The 25191-nt window shown below is 35.8% G+C and overlaps 2 protein-coding genes across 3 annotated transcripts; both read left to right on the top strand.

Annotated features, from left to right (window-relative positions):
• Positions 1 to 562: 562 nt before the first annotated feature.
• On the top strand, positions 563 to 11117 carry LOC116053754 (glycogenin-1). 2 transcript variants are annotated; one of them, XM_031304906.2, is made up of 8 exons: positions 563 to 734; positions 2276 to 2411; positions 2519 to 2693; positions 2786 to 2948; positions 8393 to 8519; positions 9834 to 10050; positions 10528 to 10566; positions 10838 to 11117. In XM_031304906.2, the coding sequence occupies exons 1-8, from the start codon at positions 728 to 730 to the stop codon at positions 10985 to 10987; spliced, it is 1014 nt and encodes a 337-aa protein (XP_031160766.1). In that variant the 5' UTR covers positions 563 to 727; the 3' UTR covers positions 10988 to 11117. The 2 variants fall into 2 exon arrangements, with proteins under 2 accessions (XP_031160766.1, XP_031160768.1); XM_031304908.2 differs by lacking the exon at positions 10528 to 10566 and having other exon boundaries at positions 564 to 734.
• A 1474-nt stretch (positions 11118 to 12591) lies between these two features.
• bdh1 (3-hydroxybutyrate dehydrogenase, type 1) lies at positions 12592 to 25168 on the top strand. Its single transcript, XM_035998098.1, has 5 exons — positions 12592 to 12849; positions 22094 to 22204; positions 22695 to 22836; positions 22952 to 23104; positions 24363 to 25168. The coding sequence occupies exons 1-5, from the start codon at positions 12637 to 12639 to the stop codon at positions 24827 to 24829; spliced, it is 1086 nt and encodes a 361-aa protein (XP_035853991.1). The 5' UTR covers positions 12592 to 12636; the 3' UTR covers positions 24830 to 25168.
• Positions 25169 to 25191: the final 23 nt, after the last annotated feature.

Genomic DNA, 25191 nt, shown 5'->3' with positions numbered 1-25191 from the left:
GAAAAAAAATAATACAGTTAACCCCCCTCCGCCCTCCCCCTAGTATTAGACCCATGCCCAAAACACCACTTGATCTAAGAATTAACTCAAGAGCTCTACTGAGACCACTAAAAATAATTCGCTGTTGTGGAACACATGTAGGCTACAAGGGAGCTCCACAACTACCTCTTTGTCTTGTCATTGCTATACTATCTTTATTTCACAAGATGGCGACAAAAAACCAAATGTATACTATGGAACATGTTGTTCCTGATCTTAGCACCTCATTACAGCATCATCACCATCTCTATTGTCATCAAGAGTAAAGATGACACCAGCCAAGGGATAAACATGGCGCTTGTTTGAAAGGTCAAGGCTGCAGAATGATGTCTTGGGGATGTGAAATCATGTCTGAGTCAAGGTTAGTTTTTGACTTTTTTTTCGCTGTGAGACCAGTTGTGAACAAACTTAACAAAACAAGTAGCCTACAAAAAGTCTGTTAAAATGATCAAATGATAGTTTTGTCTTTTCATTTACACGGAATACTCCCTGAACTCCCTGACCTGCTGGGGGGCGTGGGGCCTCATGTTGGGAGCAGGTGGGTGTGTGGAGACCGTCACATGACGCTAACTGGCTGCTGTCATACTGGTATAAATCCACCTCTGTAGATTTAGTCAGTCCTTTTTCTCCACGCAAGGCTGCTGTGTCTTCGAGTCCAGGCTACAAAGTAGCTTCGACTTCTTCAGTCATGGCTGGTATGTAGCATTTTCACATTTTAAACCGTGATATTGCGTTGCCGTTTTCATGTAGGGGCTTCCTTCAAGCTAAAAACGTGTTTTCTGGGAAGTTTAAAAGTCTCGCGGACTTTGGCGGTATGTAATAATGGTGTGTATTGTGAAAATGACCGTCGGTATCAGTTGCTTGTCTGTTGTTTGGGTATAATGTTTGTACCGCAGTAGCTCTCCGAAGTGGGCAGTTTAAAGTTAAAGTAGCCTACATTGTATATCCATCTCTGTTTTGCTGTCTGTTAAGTGACCAGCTGACTTAAAAGAACGCGTGAGATATCGACTATATCCGAAACATGGTTATCATATATGACAGCCATAAATCAGTGTCACTAGCTTGTATAACTGCTTGGTCCACTCCATCATTTCGTCATTTTGAGTAAAAACTGTTGCAAGAGACCAGTGTCATATGAACCTGAATCTGTTCCGATCCGAAAATTGTGACTAAGATAATGATTAACCTCTTCTAATGAATGACAACAGCTAAATTAAATAATTTTGCAAGTGAGCCCCTTTCAGGTCCCTGGACCTTAGCTTTAGAAACCCTGTGCCATTATCCATTACCCAACTCCCACTGGTGGTAAATATAGAGTGTATATATACTCTTAGTACTGAGGAAATTGGAAGAGGGTGTGTGCAGCCTATACTGTAAATTCACTGCGCCTACGTTGTGGTTAAACTTTATTTATGTGTTTCATGTTAGGCTACATGGATAAATACTGCAGCGCTTATTGTACCAATTGAAAAGGGGGTGTGAGAGAAAGGAGGTGTGGCGCTGTGTACAGCCAGTAAAACGGAGCAACTTTTCCTGGCAACTCTGATGGCCGAAACTTTACTCTGACCATTAACATTGTATTTATGTACATAATGTACCTATTGTCTTACTTTCTTTGCCCATTCTTGGTAGTACAGTACCAAGAGGTTGATATACAATCCATGTGGGATTCATGTTGGCCTACATGCTGCAGTCCCACAACCTCCCCAGCAGCAATGCTGTTTTCATCATCGCAATTTATGTCCTCTCACAGTCGAGCATTGTTCCAAGACCTGACTTGGCAGGTAGCTGACAAATTTTCCTCCCTGTCGGCAGAGGTGGTGGTACAGAGTAGGCACCACACTGCACATAAAAATCACCTTAATGAGACATTTAATCTGGTACTGGGCACTAAAGTCTTATTTTTCTTAAAACAAGTGAGTAAGGCGAGGCAATGGTGCTTGTTGTCCATTAGATTCCTGCTGGCCAAACATGAAAGATGTGACTTAATGACGAGAAATTTGCAGAGCAGTCCCAATGTAGTTAAATTGCAGAAAAAAACTTAACCATTTAAAGCATCAATGCGAAACTTAATGTTTTGTGTCACTTAAATAATAATGGCTATATGTTAGACACAATAAGTATCCACATTGTGCTTTAACTCAACTGGAGCTCAATGCTTTGCACTTGCTGCCAATAACAAATCAACTGCTAATGGGTGTAGTGCAATGTCTGTTTAATTGCTTTTCCCCTTCAGACCAGGCTTTTGTGACGTTGGCTACCAATGACAGCTATGCTCGGGGAGCCATGGTGTTAGGCAAGTCTCTCCGCAACCACAATACGTCCAAGAAGCTGGTGGCACTCATTGGTCCACAAATGTCAGATGCTTGCCAGTAAGAAACCTTGCCTCCAGCCAGTGGTGCAACATTTCTTTATCACACCTGTTGGCATTCTTGTCAAGCCTTGTTTTCCACCTGGATTGTTGATGGTGATTCATTAGGTCGGTGCTGAAGAGAATCTATGATGAGGTGAGGATGGTGGATGTGCTGGACAGCGGCGACACGGCGCACCTGGCCATGATGAAGAGGCCTGACCTGGGTGTCACCTTCACCAAACTACACTGCTGGACTCTCACACATTACTCCAAATGTGTTTTCATGGACGCAGACACACTGGTAAGACAAACTGAGCGTTTTACTTGACCAGAAAAATTCAACATGTTGTACTGTAACTATCTACTGTTTATATTTGTTTGTCTGCATCCTAGGTGCTTTCAAATATAGATGAGCTGTTTGACAGAGAAGAATTGTCAGCTGCTCCCGACCCTGGCTGGCCTGACTGCTTCAACTCTGGTGTGTTTGTTTTTCGTCCTTCTATGGAGACCTATGGCAAACTGCTTCAGTATTGTACAGAACACGGCAGCTTTGATGGTAAGTCTAGAAGAACATGTTTGATGCTTTAGTTTAGTGTTGAAATGTTATGAAACATAAGATTGAATATGAATTAAAGACTTAATAGTTTCATCCATAATAATCATAAGTTGCATCCCTACTTAAATGAATAGTTCTTTCACATTCTTAGGAAATACACGTGTTTGCTTTCTTTCCAATGGTTGGATAAGAAAAGTGGGGGGGGGGGGGGAAACCCCGTAGTTTTTACATCTTGGCTTTTTCTATGAATAACAAACAACATAACTCATCTGTTTGTGAGCTGGGGCTGCTGGTTGGTGGATTTTGTTTTAACCTTAGGATGAGCCACGCTAGCATTTTCCCCGTCTTTATGCTAAGCTAACCATCTCCTAGCGGTAGCTTCAAATTAAATGCTGGACATGTACAAAAATAAGAGTGATATCGATCTTATCTATATCCTAAGCTCCACAACTGATATATTTTCAGTTATCCTTTGACTTTTTCTGCATGTTGGTATTGGATAAAACGTGTCAAGTTGTACAAGAAAGGATTTAATAGGTCTAGAATTGCAAGTATTTCTGGTTAACCACCACGGAGTTGTGATGTCAGCAATCTATTTTCAGTCATACTCAAACATTTAGGCTTTGAGTAACATTGAGTTCTTGGTAACATGACGTTAAACCGAGCTTGTTTATCTTTTAGCTCTAAGTAAGTCCTTTATCGAGCCCTGTGCCTGGACACAAGGCCCTCCTGTCCCCGACTGTCTAGCTCTGCTGAGTTATGCTCAGGGGCTCACTGCGGAGGGGTGGAAGTTAAATTTGAGAGGTGGTATTTTGCACAGAGCACTGGTTGACATTCAGCAACGCTTCTGAGTTGTACTGTAACTGAATTGTGGTTGTCGTTTTGGCTCCATATCGGGTTTACTGAGCAGCTCAAATCAGTGGCTAAAAAGATCATTAGTCCATACTTGTAGGTTGCTGTGGTTCTCATATACTACAGGTTTACCACCTTCGCTTGCCAGAAAAGTTACAGCAGTTTTTGAACATAACAAACCACTACATTCCTAACACCTGATAAGCTACTGCCTTTTTTGGAAAGGTATCCTGTAGAGCTGGGCAATATATCAATATCGTGATATGAGACTAGATATCGTCTTAGATTTTGGATATCATAATATGGCATAAGTGTTGTCTTTTCCTGGTTTTAAAGGCTGCATTACCGTTAAAGTTATGTCATTTTCTGAACTTACCAGGCTGTAACTGTTCTATTATTTGCCTTTACCCACTTAGTCATTATATCCACATTACTGAGGATTATTTATCAAAGATCTCACTGTGTAAATATTTTGTGAAAGCACCAATAGTCAACACTACAATATCATTGCGGTATCGAGATATTTGGTCAAAAATATAATTTGATTTTCTCTATCGCCCAGCCCTAGTAGCCTGTAAACATTCATTCACAGTAAGCTTTATTAACATCCTTTTAAACACTTTGAACTGCTAGAGTATACGTTTGTCACCTCATTCAACCTTCTCAAATACACTAGTAAGAGCTGTTGCGCAATGCTGTGTGTTAAGCAGATTTCACGTATTGGTAAATGTAAAACCAGAACCTGGGACTTTATAACCCACAAATTTTGTTGTACAGTTATTAGGTTACTACTTTGCCTCAACTCTGCCATTGTCCTGCTTCTGTCATTAATTTCAACTGCAGAAAGATGCAAAATGCATTTTTTTATTTAGGAATATTTTATCTTGGGACTAGAAACGTGTTAGTAAATTGATACCCGTTTTTTTTTTTTTTTTTTTTTTTTTTTTTTTTATAAACTCGTACAGTGCCCGTTAATGTTCCTGTTTGGAACGGGCCGATTTGAATTCTCCAAAACCAGATTTTACCCCAAAATAACTTGCAGAAGGACCCCCAAACCACTTAATATGCAACTCCACGCCTACTACTGACTTACAGTGTAGGCTACAGCTACATCAGAGGAAGACCTTGTGCTACTATATCTACCTGACAGAACGTGGTAGATTCAGAATTTAATCACAATATCTCAAATGTGGAGTAATCAGATAGTTGTCTCATGGACTCAGAGCCGTGAGTCAGGCGCACACACACATCTCGCTTTATTGACAGATGGCCTTCATTTGTTGATAAAATGTGACCAGGATAGGTACTGAAAAATAAACTTGTCAATGCTAGACAAACTATGTAATCACAACACTGTTTCAAATTACCTTAAACAATCTTTAGCATTTCTCTACTGTAATTTCTTGTTAATCAGCCAGTGTGTTCGGCAATACAGTAACTGGGTTTTCTTTTTTTTTTTTTTCCCCCCCAGAGCTTTTAACCACCCAAGTCTTAATTACGTTACAAAGTGTCATACTTGGGTTACATGATGAGAGCATGACAATGAGAACTCCATTCAGGACTGAGATGTGGTCGAAAGCCTTGGGAAAAGCTCCTAAGTAACCTGCCTATATACCAGTTGGACTCTAATGAAACTCAATTGTTTTCTCAGGGTGCTTAAAATGCCACTAAACAAAAGAAACCGCTGTGGAATAGACAAAACAGGATGCAACTTATAGTAGGGCTCTGAAGAGCCGAGGCCTGTCCTTGTTAGTAGCAGTGAATCTGTTTAACATTAAATGACAAGCTGTCTTCCTTTTGTGATATTGTGAAAGAGATTCCATCAGAGTTTATTGGAAAACCAATTAGTTTGTTTAATAGTGGCCAATGCTTTGTAGTGCCGACTCATTCTGGCTGCCACAAGTGTTTGTTGGCAAGAGTTTTATTTCCATCACAATTGCAGACAAAAGACATCGTTGTCTTTTTATGTAGTGTTCAGTGTCATTTTATTTATATTTTTACATCCAATATTTCAATGGGATGTCGGCGTCTGTATGCCTGATGGCATGGTAATGAGTAAAGCTGTCTTATTTATAGCCATGGATGGTTTTTAATGTTAACTGGGGCATGAGTTGAAGTTGCATTGACCTTTTAGCATTTCAGTTCCACTCTAAGGAATACACAATGTACACATGCAGCTCTCTGTCTCTCTGCAGTTCACGGATGATATTGAAAAATTGCTGAGGAAAGACAACAGGAAAATAATTTCAGTGGTTAAACCCAGAGGCTCTATCTCTGCATCTGTGGCTCCAGTGTTGCTTGCTGCCAAGACAAACTTGCAGAGCTGGATGCACATTCTTGCTGAGCTCTGCTCATCCCCTCAAAATGAAGACAGTCAGCCCCATATTAAGTTTGAAATCCCCAGTAGAAGTTGTGGGTTCAGACAAACAGCAGCTATGTGTTATTTTAAACTGCAGCAGTCTGCGGTTTCACAGACTGTACAGTTCTGTGCTTTTTAGGAGCTTCATGTGAAAGTACTATTAAAGGCCAACCTCTAATCTTGTACCAGTGTCAAGTCCAATGATTTACGGTATGGTGAAGCAATTCAGCATGAATAGTCAATGAGCTGATGTCATGTTTTTGCTTTGCTTCAGAATTCCATGTTCTGCCTGGTCAGTTGCAGAACAGAGGAGATGTTCACTGAAAAGCTTTTTGAAAAGGCGCAGATCTGGTCATATACTTTAAGTGCTACTGACCTACTTAACATCAATTGTGTCCCTGGACCCCAAACTGTCCTAAATTCTGTGTTTACGTAAGCCACCACCATGACAAGGGCTGTCCCAGTTCTAAATTGGCCAAATTGAGCGAGGGCGAGTGGCCGTCCAGCTCTCCAGTCGGGCCTCTAGGACCTGAGGCAATTTAGTGCAAACTTTTTAAAGTGAGTGTTAACCCTCTGGGTTAACACTCAATTCAAGTCCCCAACACAGAGCAAGACAAAACACTTTTTAAATACTTGTGTCTAGTTGTATTATTTAAAGTTGAGTAGTCATGAATAGGGCTGGGGATCATTGACATTTTTCGAAACAAGTGCAGAAACGATACCTGGGTTTCAATAGCGATACCAAAACCTTTTGCAATCCCTTACTTTGAGAAATATAAAATGTCTTGTGTGGCTGGCAACTTAACAGTTTTGGTCCAGCCTCACCACAGTCACCAGTGTTTGTTTCCAGACACAACAAGCAGATATTTTCAGCGAAATAAGCTCTGGTAAACCAACTGTATGCTACCTGCCCAGCACCTCATGACAAAGTTAGCGCCTTGTGAACATATTGGAGCATTTAGCTGCTACAGCTATTGGCAACAATATGAAGGATGTAAGTGCACAACAGAGCAATCAAGCTAGCATTGCCCTCTGCTTACAGGCTATCCTACTGCAGCCTATTGAAAGGCTTCTGGTGTTGCCATGCAGATTTTGACTTTGAACTGTAGTATTGGAGGTCAGTGAGCAAACGGCAGGCAATCAATCTTTGTCAAATGCATTCGATGAATAAATCCTTGCCACTGGTGGATTAGCCAAAGAACCCAGTGTTCCTCTAGATGTATACCCCTGGGCCTTTCAACAACACATCATCTTTGATATTTTGCCATCATTGGAGAGTATAATGTTAACAGTAATGCACTTATGACAGACATGTTCTGTACGTCATGTCTCTTTAAAGCTCTGTATAGCTACTGTGATCACAATACACCTACACTGTGCTCATGCATGGCTTGCATATTGTATGATTTCAGAAAACCCAGGGTGGAAAACTTAAATCAGATCATCCCGTGCCTTCTAGCAAGTGAAATTTTATTTCAATTGACCATTGTAATTTGTAAAGGAAGGAAATCTATCTCGGTGTTCGGAATGTGTAGGAACATTGCTCTAACAGCTTGTCTGGACTGATCTCCGCAGACTGCTGACTAATGTAGACCAGTGTTAAGCGGAAAGACTAATCTGGCTGTCACAGGTATGCAGATCATTTGACTAAACTCTCACTCAGCTTTTCCTCCTTTCAAAAAAGCTATCCAGGCATACCCTAAACCTGTCAAAGCATTTTTAAGCTAATTTGGCGGTTATGCCCGCATAAGTTTCTCACGCTACTAATGCACATAAATTAGACAAAAAGCACTCCCACTCTCTTTTGACCTGAAGTAACCTGACGTCTTTCATCCCTGCAAAAAGATGTTTTGAAAAGGCCATTCAAAGTGTAGTACTGCTCACTGAGATTCTACATAAGAACCGGCTTTATATGCCGCCCTATATCTGATTTGACCAATACATTTTTGTTAAGCAAATTAAAGCAACTGTGCTATTTTTGATATTGCACTATATTGTGCTGCATTGCATACCTGAAGTAGAAAATCAGAGCTAGAAAAGATGGGACCAGCACTATTTGTACATCCAAGTTTTGTATAGAAATCCATGTAAAGCTGATACAGTATTAACTGTAAAACCATTGTAGAGGTTTAGTGATTGTACATTCGGTTTCAGATTTGTACATATTATCCCTGAAAGGTACAGTATGTTAATGTGCTGTCGTATGTTGATTTTCTTCCCCTCTCTGTTGCAGGAGGAGACCAAGGTGTATTGAATGGCTTCTTCAGCGACTGGGCAACAGCTGACATATCAAAACACCTCCCCTTCATCTACAACCTCAGCAGCATAGCCATCTACACTTACCTTCCAGCATTCAAGCAGTAAGTGTCTGTCTACCAAGGTTATGTTTCTAAAACATTCACACTGTAGTAAGAGGTGTTTCTACAGTTTGAGCTGCTACAGTGTATACTGTATACTTCCACAAGACCGTTACTAGAGCAGTGAGTTTGTCAATGTGACTAAACTCTTGCATATTGGATACAAAGTCAGTGTGTAAGCAGACACTTGATCACATGAACGTGTAGTCACGTCGTGATGACATCGGGTTACGAGTGAGATCAGCAGTTGGATTCCAGCAGCTCTGCTGGAGCATCACCCGGCAGGCCTCAGCGCTGGGTTGGATAACCACCCTGAGCTCCCAACAGCTGAGGCGAAGTCCTAAAATAGAGTGGTTTATTTAAAGACCTTTTATGTTCGCCTCCAGGACTGCTCATTGTGCAATGTATCTTGAGCTCCCCCACCCATCCTCACTGCCTCTCTGCATCTAAACCTTTCTCCTCCATAGAAACAAAGCTCATCAACAAGCTCATAGTTTGGCATTTCCTGGCAACCAAATCAGGATGCTAGGTGTGATAAACATGTAGTTACTTGTTAGTTGTCAGCAATAGCAGTACTTTAGAGGTCTGGCAAACGCAACATAACAAACCGCCCCTCGGCCAAATTCAGGTTTATTTATGTGTATGTGCAGTTTGCCAATACTAAGAAGAAGCCCATGTCTCTGGGGCTTGGTAGGGTTTGTAATAGACACTATTTAATATAATATAGTCCAATACAAGCATGCTAATACCACTACAACCATAACGCAATGTGCAACCTTAAATCTAATTTTGAGATTAGTTTCATGTTGTAATACTGCATATATGGTGACGGCAGTATTTTTCTAAAAATCCATATAATTGTTTTGTTAAAATTACAAAAATGTGGCCAATGTACTTCTGCCTGCTAACATCAATAAACTCTGCAGTTTTACTGCTACAGCCTATGTTGGTCTGTTATGACCACTAGCTTATGGTGGCTTATGTTAGCATTACACATTTTAAATAAATATTATTATATGACAAACATTACGGAGTCAATTTGTAGACTTTGACTCTTCTCTAAACAGTAGTTTACCTTTTACGTAGCTCATAGTTGTAGCCATACGTATAGCCACATTAGACACTGTTTAGCAGAAGTTGGTGTTTCTTTAAATGTGGGGTCAAAATAGTTTTCTTAATGAAAATCACATGTAGCTGTGATTTGAAGGAGACTAATTTAAAAAAACTGAATCCACTAAATGTAACTATAAAGCATCTACAATAAAAATGTTTAGGTGTCTACATTCTAATTCTTATTTACTTTATTACTCATTTCAGATATGGTGGCAATGCCAAGGTGGTCCATTTCCTAGGGAAGACCAAGCCATGGAGTTACACATTTGACACCAAATCCAAACAGATCGCAGGAAGTGTGCATGAGGCCTCCACACATCCCACCTTCCTCCTGGAGTGGTGGACCCTGTACTCCAGCGCTGTGGTGCCCATGCTGCAGGAGATCTATGGAGACCAGCCTTTCCACTCTGGATGTGTGGCGGTGAATTGTTTGGTTGATTTGTTGTTTTACAATATCACTTTATGGCATTGCAGTCATATGGCACGTTGCAAGAACATGAATAGAATTACTTCAGAGCTGTAGAGTCATGGTCCAAGATATACAATTTAAAACTTACAGATGATTGAACAGCTTCCTTTAGATTTCCAAAATGTGACACAACCAACTTTTTACAGCTAGCTTACAACTTTGGTGACCATCAACACGCCGACCAAGGTTTCCTTGTCCAGCTCTATTATTTAAAAAAAAAAAAAAAAAAAAAAAAGAAATAAAGTGGTTCTTGCATCATTAATGCAGCACAGTACTTTGGTTTGGAAATAGGTTGTGCCATATTTATGTATGCAATTGTATGGTTTTGTTTTTTTTTCACCTTTTTTATTTTTCACTTTTTTTTTTTTAAATTTGATTTTGGTTATGGATAATGTACCTCTTTTCTGTCTTCCTATTTATCTCATAAAGTTCCAGTACAGTGACCTGGTCACTTTTGAGAGTGCACAGGTATGGTGAAAATAATAGTTTTTTTTTTTTTTTTTTGTTTTTGTTTTTTTTTTTAAATAGCTTAGCAGTAACAGTTTGCTGCCACTTGGTTTAATGCTATTACTGCCCTCCCTCTAAAATCCAAGCTTTCCTGTGTGTTTGCCTGTGGCCATTAATTTGGAAAGGATGTGTTCTGTGATATTTGTCTCTTGTCATTGATTTTTCATTTTCAGTTTTCCTGCTCTGTTTCACTATTGTGTAATTTTTTATTTTTATTTTTTCTTCCCCCCAGGATGGGAGCCTCTCGTCACTTGCACAAGCACTCCAACCCCAGATGTCATCAGAAGAACGGAAGGAGAAGTGGGAGCAAGGCCAGGCAGACTACATGGGAATGGACTCATTTGACAATATCAAGAGAAAGCTTGATACTTTTCTCAAATAAAGATGCAATGAAGCAGGATATCAAAATGGCACAGATGTTTCTCAACTAGAAATTAGTTTGAGTCTCTCCATCCACCAGCATTACACCCTTCATACTCCAAAGACAACACCGTTTCAGTGGGAAATGAAAAGTTAAATATTCTGAACGGCTTTGTCTATGCAAGGCATGTCATTATTCAGTTTACTCTGCCACAGATGTCTGCTCTGCTACACTGAAGAGAATCAGGAAAGATTTATTATAGGACAAATTCACTTTTTTTTTTGAAGGTGCTTGCAATATAAATTTTGCTCTCCCCATGTCAATGCGGTGTTTTTTTTTTTTTGTTTGTTTTTAGGTGAAAGGATGGCATCAAGGGTGGAACTGGGTCTTTTGTATCTTTGTCTAAGATTAGCAGTCAGTTACATGAACTTTTTTTTTTTTTACATGAGTCATCTAGTCTTCTGAGCATTATTACATGCTTTTCTCCATTTGTCATGCTTTTAAATTGAAACTGCCTATGTTTTAACATAGATCTAAAACATGTTTACAGCACATCTTAAGATGGTCATTTAGCCATACGCTAGATCCGTCGTGCCTTAGTGTCTTGCTCTCTATTATCATCCTATCTGTTCTTGACTAGCAGCTTTTGTTAAGGATGTTGGCTGTACCACAATCTTTCATCTGGAAATATTAAAAACCTTATTAAAAGTTTTTTTTTTTTTTTTTTTTCCTTAAACATTGAGGTGGAACTGAAACTACTGGAGTGGTGTGAATGTTCATATATAAATGTCTTTAATTTATACTTTTTATTGATTTCCCCAGTAGGGCCTGAAATACACACATGTTCAGGAGATAGAATTAATGTGTGTGTTTACACCAGTGACTGTAAATGGGTTTAACGATTTGAGGCATATATTTAATTTATTTGGTGTGCATACAAAACCAGTTCTGACACTCAAGCTGCTCCCTCTACATGAGCTGCAGTATAATTGTGCATACTGTACCTTTAGTGAAGTTGCTCAGTCTGTGGGAAATATAATACAATTTTACCAGGATTTGTAAATTGTTTTTAAATGAAGGCAGCTCATGAAATGGTACATGAGTAACTTATTTTTAAGCAGACAGACACGAATATATTGTTGGCACGGACACCCGTATTACATCGTACAAGTACATCGAGCTACTTTTAGACCATGCATTACAGACGTACTAGAGAGAAAATTGAGGAACGTGTTCGAATCCAAAGGGATTTATATGAAGGTAAGAAGTTTCACTCCTGCGTACTTCCGGTTTCGCATGAGTCCCGTTGACGGTGTCCGGACCAGGACCGGACTCACTTTTGTTTGCCGAAGCTTGTGGATGTAAGAAATGATAAAGTCCATTAACTTATAAGTTGTTCACAGATAACTAAGTGCTACAGGCTTTAACTAAAACAGAAATGAATAACGGGGGTGTTAACTGACACAAGTCTTAATAACACGTTCGTAAACAGCAACTGAACGCCTACAAGTTTTCTAACGGTTACTTTCTAATAACTAATATTTTACCGAAATTTCTGTTAAAAGCAGCCCCGGGGATTTACGGTGCTCTCATTCAGGGGGCGTGCCGTGACCCCGCGGCGGGTGATGTAGATCGCTTCGCCTGGAAAGTAAACACACCATTCTGTCAAGATGGCCCCGCTCTCCGTGTTCCGAGTGTCGCTTCTTGTGTCATTTTCAGTGTTTCTGACGGTTGTGTTGGGTTTTGGACTACCTGCTCTACTGAACGTAGCGATGAGGATGTTGGGATTACCGGAGACGAGTGTAACCGAGTGCATAGTTGTGCTGTATTTACTTTTTGTGTTGTACGTGACGACGCCTCGATTTCCTAGAGGATTGGTGGAGGTAACGTTAATGTTACAGTATGGGCTGTTATTTCCAACACGAAAATTAATTAATGTCCAAAGATGATCCATAGGGATGCAAATGTCACAGCATCAGTTTAATATATCACGTAGTTGCCACTGATGAAAAATGAACGAATGCCTTCTGTAACAACGCTATATACCAAAATAAATGTCAAATACAGTTCCATATTATATGCCATAACAAATGTCGAATACAGTTTCATAATATAGGCTGTCATGAAAATTTCATAAATAATAGTATGCCATGAAAAATGCCATAAAAAGTCATAGTATAGAATGTCATAAAAATGTCATAAAAGTCATAGTCATTAAAATGTAATAGACAATCCTTTTAATTTCTTTGACATTCCATTGTGGAATATTTTCATTTTATTACCAGTCATAGTATCTGTTATAAAAACGGCATAGTATAGTATGTCGAAAAAAAAGTCATAGTATTGTATGTCGAAAAAAGTTGAAAAGAATTCTTAGAATTGTATGTCAAAAAAAAGTCACAAACGAGTCAGCATAGTAAATTGAAAAAAGTCATAAAAAGTCATAGTCATAGTATGTCGAAAAAAGTCACAAAAAGTAATAGTATAGTATGTCAAAAAAAGTAATAGTATAGTATGTTGAAAAAAGTAATAGTATAATATGTCGAAAAAAGTCGAAATAAAGTCATAGAATTGTATGTCCGAAAAAGTCATGGTATAGTATGTCAAAAAAAGTCATAGAATGTCGAAAAAAGTCGAAATAAAGTCATAATAGAATTGTATGTCGAAAAAAGTCATGGTATAGTACGTCCAAAAAAGTCACAGTATAGCATGTTGAAAAAAGTCATAGTATAGTATGTCGAAATAAGTCATAGTATAGTATGTCGAAAAAATTCCAAAAAGTCATAGTATAGTATGTCGAAAAAAGTAATAGTATAGTATGTCGAAAAAAGTCATAGAATATTGAAAAAAAGTCAAAATAAAGTCATAGAATTGTATGTCGAAAAAAAGTCATGGTATAGTATGTCAAAAAAAGTCATAGTATAGTATGTTGAAAAAAGTCACAAAAAAGTCATAGTGTAGTATGTCGAAAAAAGTCACAAAAATGTCATAGTATAGATGTTGAAAAAAGTCATAGTATAGTATGTCGAAAAAAGTCATAGTATAGTATGTCGAAAAAAGTCACAAAAATGTCATAGTATAGTATGTCGAAAAAAGTCACAAAAAAGTCACAGTATAGTTTGTCGAAATAAGCCGAAAAAAGTCATAGTATAGTATGTCGAAAAAAGTCACAAAAATGTCATAGTATAGTATGTGGAAAAAAGTCGAAGTATAGTATGTCAAAAAAAGTCATAGTATAGTATGTCGAAAAAAGTCACAAAAACGTCATAGTATAGTATGTTGAAAAATGTCATAGTATAGTATGTCGGAAAAAGTCATAGTATAGTATGTCGAAAAAAGTCACAAAAATGTCATAGTATAGTATGTTGAAAAAAGTCACAAAAAAGTCACAGTATAGTTTGTCGAAATAAGCCGAAAAAAGTCATAGTATAGTATGTCGAAAAAAGTCACAAAAATGTCATAGTATAGTATGTGGAAAAAAGTCATAGTATAGTATGTGGAAAAAAGTCGAAGTATAGTATGTCAAAAAAAGTCATAGTATAGTATGTCGAAAAAAGTCACAAAAACGTCATAGTATAGTATGTTGAAAAATGTCATAGTATAGTATGTCGGAAAAAGTCACAAAAAAGTCATAGTGTAGTATGCCAAAAAAAGTCATAGTATAGTTTGTCGAATTAAGCCGAAAAAAGTCATAGCATAGTATGTCGGAAAAAGTCACAAAAAAGTCATAGTGTAGTATGCCAAAAAAAGTCATAGTATAGTATGTGGAAAAAAGTTGAAGTATAGTACGTCAAAAAAAGTCATAGTATAGTATGTCGAAAAAAGTCATGTTATAGTATGTCGAAAAATGTCATAGTATAGTATGTTGAAAAAAGTCATAGTATAGCATGTAGAATAAAGTCACAAAAAAGTCATAGTATAGTATGTCGAAAAAAGTCACAAAAATGTCATAGTATAGCATATTGAAAAAAGTCATAGTATAGTATGTGGAAAAAAGTTGAAGTATAGTATGTCAAAAAAAGTCATAGTATAGTATGTCGAAAAAAGTCACAAAAATGTCATAGTATAGCATATTGAAAAAAGTCATAGTATAGTATGTGGAAAAAATTTGAAGTATAGTATGTTAAAAAAAGTCATAGTATAGCATGTCGAAAAAAGTCACAAAAAAGTCATAGTATAGTATGTCGAAAAAAGTCACAAAAAGTCATAGTATAGCATATTGAAAAAAGTCATAGTATAGTATGTGGAAAAAGTTGAAGTATAGTATGTCAAAAAAGTCGAAGTATAGTATGTCAAAAAAAGTCATAGTATAGTTTGTCGAATTAAGCCGAAAAAAGTCATAGCATAGTATGTCGGAAAAAGTCACAAAAAAGTCATAGTGTAGTATGCCAAAAAAAGTCATAGTATAGTATGTGGAAAAAAGTTGAAGTATAGTATGTCAAAAAAAGTCATAGTATAGTATGTCGAAAAAAGTCATAGTATAGTATGTCGAAAAAAGTCATAGTATAGTATGTCGAAAAAAGTCATAGTATAGCATGTAGAATAAAGTCACAAAAAAGTCATAGTATAGTATGTCGAAAAAAGTCACAAAAATGTCATAGTATAGCATATTGAAAAAAGTCATAGTATAGTATGTGGAAAAAAGTTGAAGTATAGTATGTCAAAAAAAGTCATAGTATAGTATGTCGAAAAAAGTCACAAAAATGTCATAGTATAGCATATTGAAAAAAGTCATAGTATAGTATGTGGAAAAAATTTGAAGTATAGTATGTTAAAAAAAGTCATAGTATAGCATGTCGAAAAAAGTCACAAAAAAGTCATAGTATAGTATGTCGAAAAAAGTCACAAAAATGTCATAGTATAGCATATTGAAAAAAGTCATAGTATAGTATGTGGAAAAAAGTTGAAGTATAGTATGTCAAAAAAAGTCATAGTATAGTATGTCGAAAAAAGTCATAGTATAGTTTGTCGAATTAAGCCGAAAAAAGTCATAGCATAGTATGTCGGAAAAAGTCACAAAAAAGTCATAGTGTAGTATGCCAAAAAAAGTCATAGTATAGTATGTGGAAAAAAGTTGAAGTATAGTATGTCAAAAAAAGTCATAGTATAGTATGTCGAAAAAAGTCATGTTATAGTATGTCGAAAAATGTCATAGTATAGTATGTTGAAAAAAGTCATAGTATAGCATGTAGAATAAAGTCACAAAAAAGTCATAGTATAGTATGTCGAAAAAAGTCACAAAAATGTCATAGTATAGCATATTGAAAAAAGTCATAGTATAGTATGTGGAAAAAAGTTGAAGTATAGTATGTCAAAAAAAGTCATAGTATAGTATGTCGAAAAAAGTCACAAAAATGTCATAGTATAGCATATTGAAAAAAGTCATAGTATAGTATGTGGAAAAAATTTGAAGTATAGTATGTTAAAAAAAGTCATAGTATAGCATGTCGAAAAAAGTCACAAAAAAGTCATAGTATAGTATGTCGAAAAAAGTCACAAAAATGTCATAGTATAGCATATTGAAAAAAGTCATGGTATAGTATGTGGAAAAAAGTTGAAGTATAGTATGTCAAAAAAAGTCATAGTATAGTACGTCGAAAAAAGTCATAGTATAGTTTGTCGAATTAAGCCGAAAAAAGTCATAGCATAGTATGTCGGAAAAAGTCACAAAAAAGTCATAGTGTAGTATGCCAAAAAAAGTCATAGTATAGTATGTGGAAAAAAGTTGAAGTATAGTATGTCAAAAAAAGTCATAGTATAGTATGTCGAAAAAAGTCACAAAAATGTCATAGTATAGATGTTGAAAAAAGTCATAGTATAGTATGTTGAAAAAAGTCATAGTATAGTATGTCGAAAAAAGTCACAAAAATGTCATAGTATAGTATGTTGAAAAAAGTCACAAAAAAGTCACAGTATAGTTTGTCGAAATAAGCCGAAAAAAGTCATAGTATAGTATGTCGAAAAAAGTCACAAAAATGTCATAGTATAGTATGTGGAAAAAAGTCATAGTATAGTATGTGGAAAAAAGTCGAAGTATAGTATGTCAAAAAAAGTCATAGTATAGTATGTCGAAAAAAGTCACAAAAACGTCATAGTATAGTATGTCGAAAAATGTCATAGTATAGTATGTCAAAAAAAGTCACAAAAAAGTCATAGTGTAGTATGCCAAAAAAAGTCATAGTATAGTTTGTCGAATTAAGCCGAAAAAAGTCATAGCATAGTATGTCGGAAAAAGTCACAAAAATGTCATAGTATAGTATGTCGAAAAATGTCACAAAAATGTCATAGTATAGTATGTTGAAAAAAGTCACAGTATAGTTTGTCGAAATAAGCCGAAAAAAGTCATAGTATAGTATGTCGGAAAAAGTCACAAAAATGTCATAGTATAGTATGTCGAAAAATGTCATAGTATAGTATGTCGAAAAAAGTCACAATAATGTCATAGTATAGTATGTTGAAAAAAGTCACAAAAAAGTCATAGTATAGTTTTTGAAATAAGCCGCAAAAAGTCATAGTATAGTATGTCGAAAAAAGTCACAAAAAAGTCATAGTATAGTATGTGGAAAAAGTCATAGTATAGTATGTGGAAAAAAGTCGAAGTATAGTATGTCAAAAAAAGTCATAGTATAGTATGTCGAAAAAAGTCACAAAAACGTCATAGTATAGTATGTCGAAAAATGTCATAGTATAGTATGTCGAAAAAAGTCGAAGTATAGTATGTCAAAAAAAGTCATAGTATAGTATGTCGAAAAAAGTCACAAAAACGTCATAGTATAGTATGTCGAAAAATGTCATAGTATAGTATGTTGAAAAAAGTCATAGTATAGTATGTTGAAAAAAGTCACAAAAAAGTCACAAAAAAGTCACAGTATAGTTTGTCGAATTAAGCCGAAAAAAGTCATAGCATAGTATGTCGGAAAACGTCAGAAAAAAGTCATAGTATAGATGTTGAAAAAAGTCATAGTATAGTATGTTGAAAAAAGTCATTGTATAGTATGTTGAAAAAAGTCATAGTATAGTATGTCGAAAAAAGTCACAAAAAAGTCATAGTATAGTATGTCGAAAAAGTCACAAAAAAGTCGTAGTATAGCATGTTGAAAAAAGTCACAAAAAAGTCATAGTATAATATGTCGAAAAAAGTCATAGTATAGTATGTCGACAAATGTCACAAAAATGTCATAGTATAGTATGTGGAAAAAAGTCATAGTATAGTATGTCAAAAAAAGTCACAAAAAAGTCATAGTGTAGTATGCCAAAAAAAGTCATAGTATAGTTTGTCGAATTAAGCCGAAAAAAGTCATAGCATAGTATGTCGGAAAAAGTCACAAAAATGTCATAGTATAGTATGTCGAAAAATGTCACAAAAATGTCATAGTATAGTATGTTGAAAAAAGTCACAGTATAGTTTGTCGAAATAAGCCGAAAAAAGTCATAGTATAGTATGTCGGAAAAAGTCACAAAAATGTCATAGTATAGTATGTCGAAAAATGTCATAGTATAGTATGTCGAAAAAAGTCACAACAATGTCATAGTATAGTATGTTGAAAAAAGTCACAAAAAAGTCATAGTATAGTTTTTGAAATAAGCCGCAAAAAGTCATAGTATAGTATGTCGAAAAAAGTCATAGTATAGTATGTGGAAAAAGTCATAGTATAGTATGTGGAAAAAAGTCGAAGTATAGTATGTCAAAAAAAGTCATAGTATAGTATGTCGAAAAAAGTCACAAAAACGTCATAGTATAGTATGTCGAAAAATGTCATAGTATAGTATGTCGAAAAAAGTCGAAGTATAGTATGTCAAAAAAAGTCATAGTATAGTATGTCGAAAAAAGTCACAAAAACGTCATAGTATAGTATGTCGAAAAATGTCATAGTATAGTATGTTGAAAAAAGTCATAGTATAGTATGTTGAAAAAAGTCACAAAAAAGTCACAGTATAGTTTGTCGAATTAAGCCGAAAAAAGTCATAGCATAGTATGTCGGAAAAAGTCACAAAAAAGTCATAGTATAGATGTTGAAAAAAGTCATAGTATAGTATGTTGAAAAAAGTCATTGTATAGTATGTTGAAAAAAGTCATAGTATAGTATGTCGAAAAAAGTCACAAAAAAGTCATAGTATAGTATGTCGAAAAAAGTCACAAAAAAGTCGTAGTATAGCATGTTGAAAAAAGTCACAAAAAAGTCATAGTATAATATGTCGAAAAAAGTCATAGTATAGTATGTCGACAAATGTCACAAAAAAGTCATAGTGTAGTAGGTCGGGAAAAGTTACTTTAACTTAACACTTAACCTTGTGTCGTCTAACCATTCTTTTATCACTCTAAGCTATCAGACCAGACATGAGAGTTCATGATTTGGGCGTATTTGTCTCTTTCACTTAGTGTGTCAGACCTCAAAACTTTCATAGACATATAGGATTTGAACAGTGAACCTTCTGTCTTCCAACCATACTCTTATCACTCTAAGCTATGTAACTTGCCAGAAGCTTTCATGATTTTGGCTTATTCGTCTCTTTCACTGAGTATATTGGACCTACAAAAAAAATTCTTCATCTAGTAAGTTGAAAAAAGTCACAGTATAGTATGTTGAAAAAAGTGATAAAAAAGTGATAGTATTGTATGTCGATAAAAGTCATAGTACAAGCACGTTGAAAAAAGTCATAGTATTGTATGTTGAAAAAAGTCACAGTATAGTATGTCGGAAAAGGTGATAAAAAGTCATAGTATAGTATGTCGAAAAAAGTCACAAAAAAGTCATAGTATAGTAAGTCAAACAAAGTCGAAAATGAATTAATATTATTGTATGTTGAAAGAAGTCACATTATAGTACAAGATGTGAACTTAACACTTAACCTCGAGTCTTCTAACCATTCTCTTATCACTCTAAGCTATCAGACCAGACATGAGCTGTCATGATTTGTGCATATTTGTCTCTTTCACTTAGTGTATCGGACCTCAAAAGTTTTATAGACATATAGGATTTGAACAGTGAACCTTCTGTCTTCCAACCATACTCTTATCACTCTAACCTATGTGACCTGACAGAAGGTTTCATGATTTTGGCTTATTTGTCTCTTTCACTGAGTATATTGGACCTAAAAAAAAAGTCTTCGTATAGTAAGTCAAAAAAAGTCATAGTATAGTATGTTGTAAAAAGTGATAAAAAAGTCATAGTATGTCGAAAAAAGTCAAAGTATGGTATGTCGAAAAAAGTGGTAAAAAAGTCATGGTATAGTATGTCGAAAAAAGTGAAAAAAAGTCATAGTATAGTATGTCGAAAAAAGTGGTAAAAAAGTCATAGTATAGTAAGTCGAACAAAGTCGAAAATAAAGTCATAGCATTGTATGTTGAAAAAAGTCATAGTACAGTATGTCGAAAAAAGTCACAAAAAGTCGTATTATAGTATGTCGGAAAAAGTCAAAAAGTCATAGTATAGTATGTTGAAAAAAGTCGGAAAAAGTCATAGCATAATATGTGGAAAGAAGTCATTGTATAGTATGTCAAAAAAAGGTCATAGTATAGTACAACTCATAAGAATTGAATCCAGAACCAGCGTGGTCTTCCAACTACCATTCCACCACACTAAGCTTTCTGATTCTTCACACTTCACCATTATTTCATTGTATATTTGATTTCTTCCCTTCCAGTGATAGACCTTAATATTCACTGCTCCTTTAAAAGAGGTGAACCCTGAACTTCAAATCGTCATTACCTTACCTTGCTGAACTATTTATGAAACTGAAGTACAATGGTTAAATGTTGTATTAATCGTTAACATTACTGAAGACAGAAGTTTAAAATCTCACAAGTCATGAATGAGGTTTGATCCTTCCACCTCAAATCACAAAGTATCATTTAAGTCAGCAGATCACCTCAGTGAGCTATTCCGGAGACCTCACTTAGATTGTTTGTTCTAACATTTGTTGTTCAAACTGGCAAACAGACACAGATGCAGTGGAAAAAGTCAGTATAGAATGTTGAGTCATAAGTCATAAGTCATAAAAAAATCTTAGCATAGAAAATCAAAAAACAAGTTGTAAAAGTTATAGTATAGAATGTCACAAAAAAGTCACAAAATAGCATGTTGAAAAAAGTCATAGTACAAGCACGTCGAAAAAAAGTCATAGTATTGTATGTCGAAAAATGTCATAGTATAGTATGTCAAAAAATGTCACAAAAAAGTCATAGTATAGATGTTGAAAAAAGTCATAGTATAGTATGTCGGAAAAAGTCGCAAAATAGTCACAGTATAGCATGTTTAAAAAAGTCATAGTATAGTTTGTCGAAGAAAGTCACAAAAAAATCATAGTATAGCATGTTGAAAAAGACATTATAGTATGTTGAAAAAGTCACAAAAAAGTCATAGTACAAGCACTTTGAAAAAAGTCATAGTATAGTATGTCAAAAAAAAAAAATCATAGTTTAGCATGTCGAAAAAAATCATAGTATAGTATGTCCAAAAAAGTCACAAAAAAGTCATAGTATAATATGTCGATAAAAAACGTCATAAAAACGTCATATTATAGTATGTCAAAAAAAGTCGTAATATAGTGTGTTGAAAAAAGTCATAGTATAGGATGTCATAAAAGTCATGGTATAGTACTCAAAAAGCTAATATTAGTCTGTTGAAAAAAGTCATAAAAAGTCATAGTATAGTATTTCGAAAAAGTCGAAAAAAGTCATAGTATAGTATATCATAAAAAGTCATAGTATAGTATGTCAAAAAAGTCCTAATATAGTGTGTCGAAAAAAGTCATAGTATAGTATGTCAAAAAAAGTCCTAATGTAGTGTGTCGAAAAAAGTCATAGTATAGTATGTCAAAAAAAGTCTAAAAAAAGCCATAACATAGTAGCCTATGTCAAAAAAGTCATAAAAAGTCATAGTATAGTATGTCATTAAAAAATGACATACTAAAATAATATAGGAGATCAGCTAGACATTGCTGTAAAAATGAATTTGTGCTGTTTTGTACATAAATAATAAAACTGACTTTTATGTTATTACATTATACACATTATGTATTAATGCATGCTAGCTTTTATATTTTCCTTTTGTAAATCTCTATGGCTTTATGTGTGTCTTGGGGGAAAATGACAAAAGCCTTACTATATTTTGCCCCTCTCTGCAGGTGAAGGGGAAAGCTGTGTTTGTTACAGGTTGTGACAGTGGATTTGGTCATGCCCTTGCCAAACATCTGCACAAGCTTGGCTTCACAGTCTTTGCTGGATGTCTTTTCAAGGTATAGGCAATACATACAGTAACTACTCATCTACTTAAACTGTTGAAAAGAGTACCCATGCAACTCTACGGCCTTTATTTACACTGTATAAGTGCAAGACAAAAGAGGATTCTCTGAGTTTGAATAATGCATTAAGTAACTACAATTTTTGGTAACACTTTACTTGAAGGTATCTACATAAGAGTGACATGACACTGTCATGACACATGAACCCTAACTGTAACTCTAACCCTAACCCTAACCCTAACTTGTCATGCCAAAAACCGAATGACACTTAATGAAAGAAGCGTTATGTCATAAACGTTTATGACTTGTTTATAATGTTTATGACACGTTCATGACAGTGTCATGTCACTCTTATGTAGATATCTTCAAGTAAAGTGTAACCCAATTTTTTTGAATGCATTTTCCAAAGCTTTTAGATTCAATTGATGTATTTTGTCTTCATGTCATGAGTTGGTGTAACTGAGGAGACATGTCATCCTTGCAGGATAAAGGTGGAGAGGGTGCAAAGGAACTAGAAGAATTTCATTCAGATCGCATGAAGGTAGTCCAGCTGGATGTCTGCAGTGAGGAGCAGGTGGACCAGGCTGCGGAATATATCAAAGACAACCTGAAGGACTCAGAAAGTGGTACTGTAAATAATTCACAAGTATTTACTAAATTCGATTAAAAAGATTACTGTGTCTATTCATTCACAGACTGCTTTTTTTCCTCTATGACAATCTGTCACGGGTCATGATCCAGGTCTGTGGGCTGTGGTGAACAATGCTGGTGTGTCCACGTTTGGAGAAGTAGAGTTCACCTCCATGGAAACCTACAAGCAGGTGTCAGAGGTGAACCTGTGGGGCACCATTAGGGTCACCAAAGCTGTTCTGCCATTAATCCGCAGGGCCAAAGGTCAGGGACTGGAAGATAACACTGTGCATTACACATTATCACTTTGTAACACATAAACATAGTTTATGTCCAAAAAGGAATGTTTCTTTGTGAATGTATAGAATTTAATCTTTGAAAGAAAACGGTGCAGCCAACCAATTAATTTGTGTCCAATGACTTCTGTGATGAATGCTAACAATGCAAACAAGCTTGAAAGACAAATTGAAAGCCTTTCTCCATAATGTGAAAATAAATCTTTAATATTAATGACTTTATTTGTATAGCACTGTTCTTAACATAGTTAAAAAGTGCTGAAATGAAAAACACAATAGAATAATACAAATCTAGAATGAAAAATATAACAGTATAAAATTGTAAATAAAAAGAAATACAACAATATAATCCCGTTATGGATTAATTATATCCATCTTAAAGCTAGTTGAAAAAAGTGTTTTGGTTGACATTTAAAAGAAAATAGAAAAGCAGTGGTGTGGACTGTGAATGATACTTGATTCCACCGCTTAGGTGCAATAAGAAGTTGATAGATAATGTTTTAAAACTAATAGAAAACTTGAATTATTTACGATTCCGAATATGCAAATGTCAAAGAAGTTGTCTTTGACAAGGTGTATCAGCTGCCAACAGAACAGCAGTGTGGTGCACTGCTTTTAATAAGTTGATAATGAGTGACTCATCAAGAAACAGTGATGTAGTAATGTAGAGCACAGCTCCAGGCCATGTTCTTGTTAAGAATGTCTTAATGTCTAAAGACAGTTAAACTTTCAATCTGGAAGCTCAACAGGCTTTGAGTTTGTGGCTGCACCAAAGGACATTCATTTCCTATTACATCTTTATTACTGGTGGTGCTGCATTCAGTTGTCATTGCTATACTATACTGTTAATTATAATAATATAATAATAATGAATATGCTATTCATCTAATTCAGCATTTGTTTTAAAGAGAACTGTTCTCAGATAGAGTATAAAAGCCTGACAACATCTCTGGGTAACACTTTACTTGAAGGTATCTACATAAGAGTGACATGACACTGTCATGAACACATGACACAGTCATGACACATGAACCCTAATCCTAACTCTAACCCTAACCCTAACTTGTCATGACAAAAACCGAATGACACTTACTAAAAGAAGCATTATGTCATAAACGTTTATGACTTGTTTATGTTTATGACACGTTCATGACAGTGTCATGTCACTCTTATGTAGATACCTTCAAGTAAAGTGTAACCCATCTCTGTTACCTTCATCTCTGCAGGCCGTGTTGTGAACCTGGCCAGCATGTATGCAAGGATGGGAAATGCCCTGCGGTCACCTTACTGTGTATCGAAATATGGTGTGGAAGCGTTTTCTGATTGCCTTCGCTATGAGATGAAGACCTGGGGAGTTAAGGTGTCCATAATCGAGCCAGGGAACTTCATCGTGGCCACCGGCATCCTGACCCGAGACATTGTGGCCAGCACGGCCAATAAGCTGTGGAATGAGGCACCCCCGCATGTGAAGGAGGATTATGGGAAAGCCCACTTTGAGCAATACATGGCTCTGATGCGCTCTTACTGCAACAGCGGACAGAAGGTTGTGTCCCCTGTTCTGGATGACATCACTGATGCCATCATATCCAAGCGTCCGTACACACGATACAACCCCATGGAGCCACACTGGTGGATCAGACTTCAGCTGATGACCCATCTGCCTGCCGCCATATCCGACTTCTTCTACTTCTAAAAAGAGGGGCTGTTCCCGTAGGAGCTCCCTCCGTTTCATATAGCAGCATATTATTCAACTATGTAGCGCTACACAAATCTACAGACTTACTCTGAAGAAGGCTCTCTGCTACGTATATCTTTCCTCAGCACTTTAAATCATTCACTGATCAAGCCTTAAAACATAATGTTTTTTTTTAAAAACTCTTAAGTTAATTATTGCACTTTGCTTATTGCATGTCTTACAAGAACCATAATGTTATCCATACAGATGTATTGCCTGATAAGTTGTAACAACTGTGTTGGATATCAGTGAGGCTATGACATACTCGTAGATATAAATACTGCATGGTTATTGCTTGTTGTGGTATTATCTGTTTGTCC

Source organism: Sander lucioperca, chromosome 23, assembly GCF_008315115.2.
Source record: "Sander lucioperca isolate FBNREF2018 chromosome 23, SLUC_FBN_1.2, whole genome shotgun sequence".
NCBI lineage: Eukaryota > Metazoa > Chordata > Actinopteri > Perciformes > Percidae > Sander > Sander lucioperca.
The sequence above is the reverse complement of the archived record's forward strand: the minus strand, read 5'-3'. Positions and strand labels throughout refer to the sequence as shown.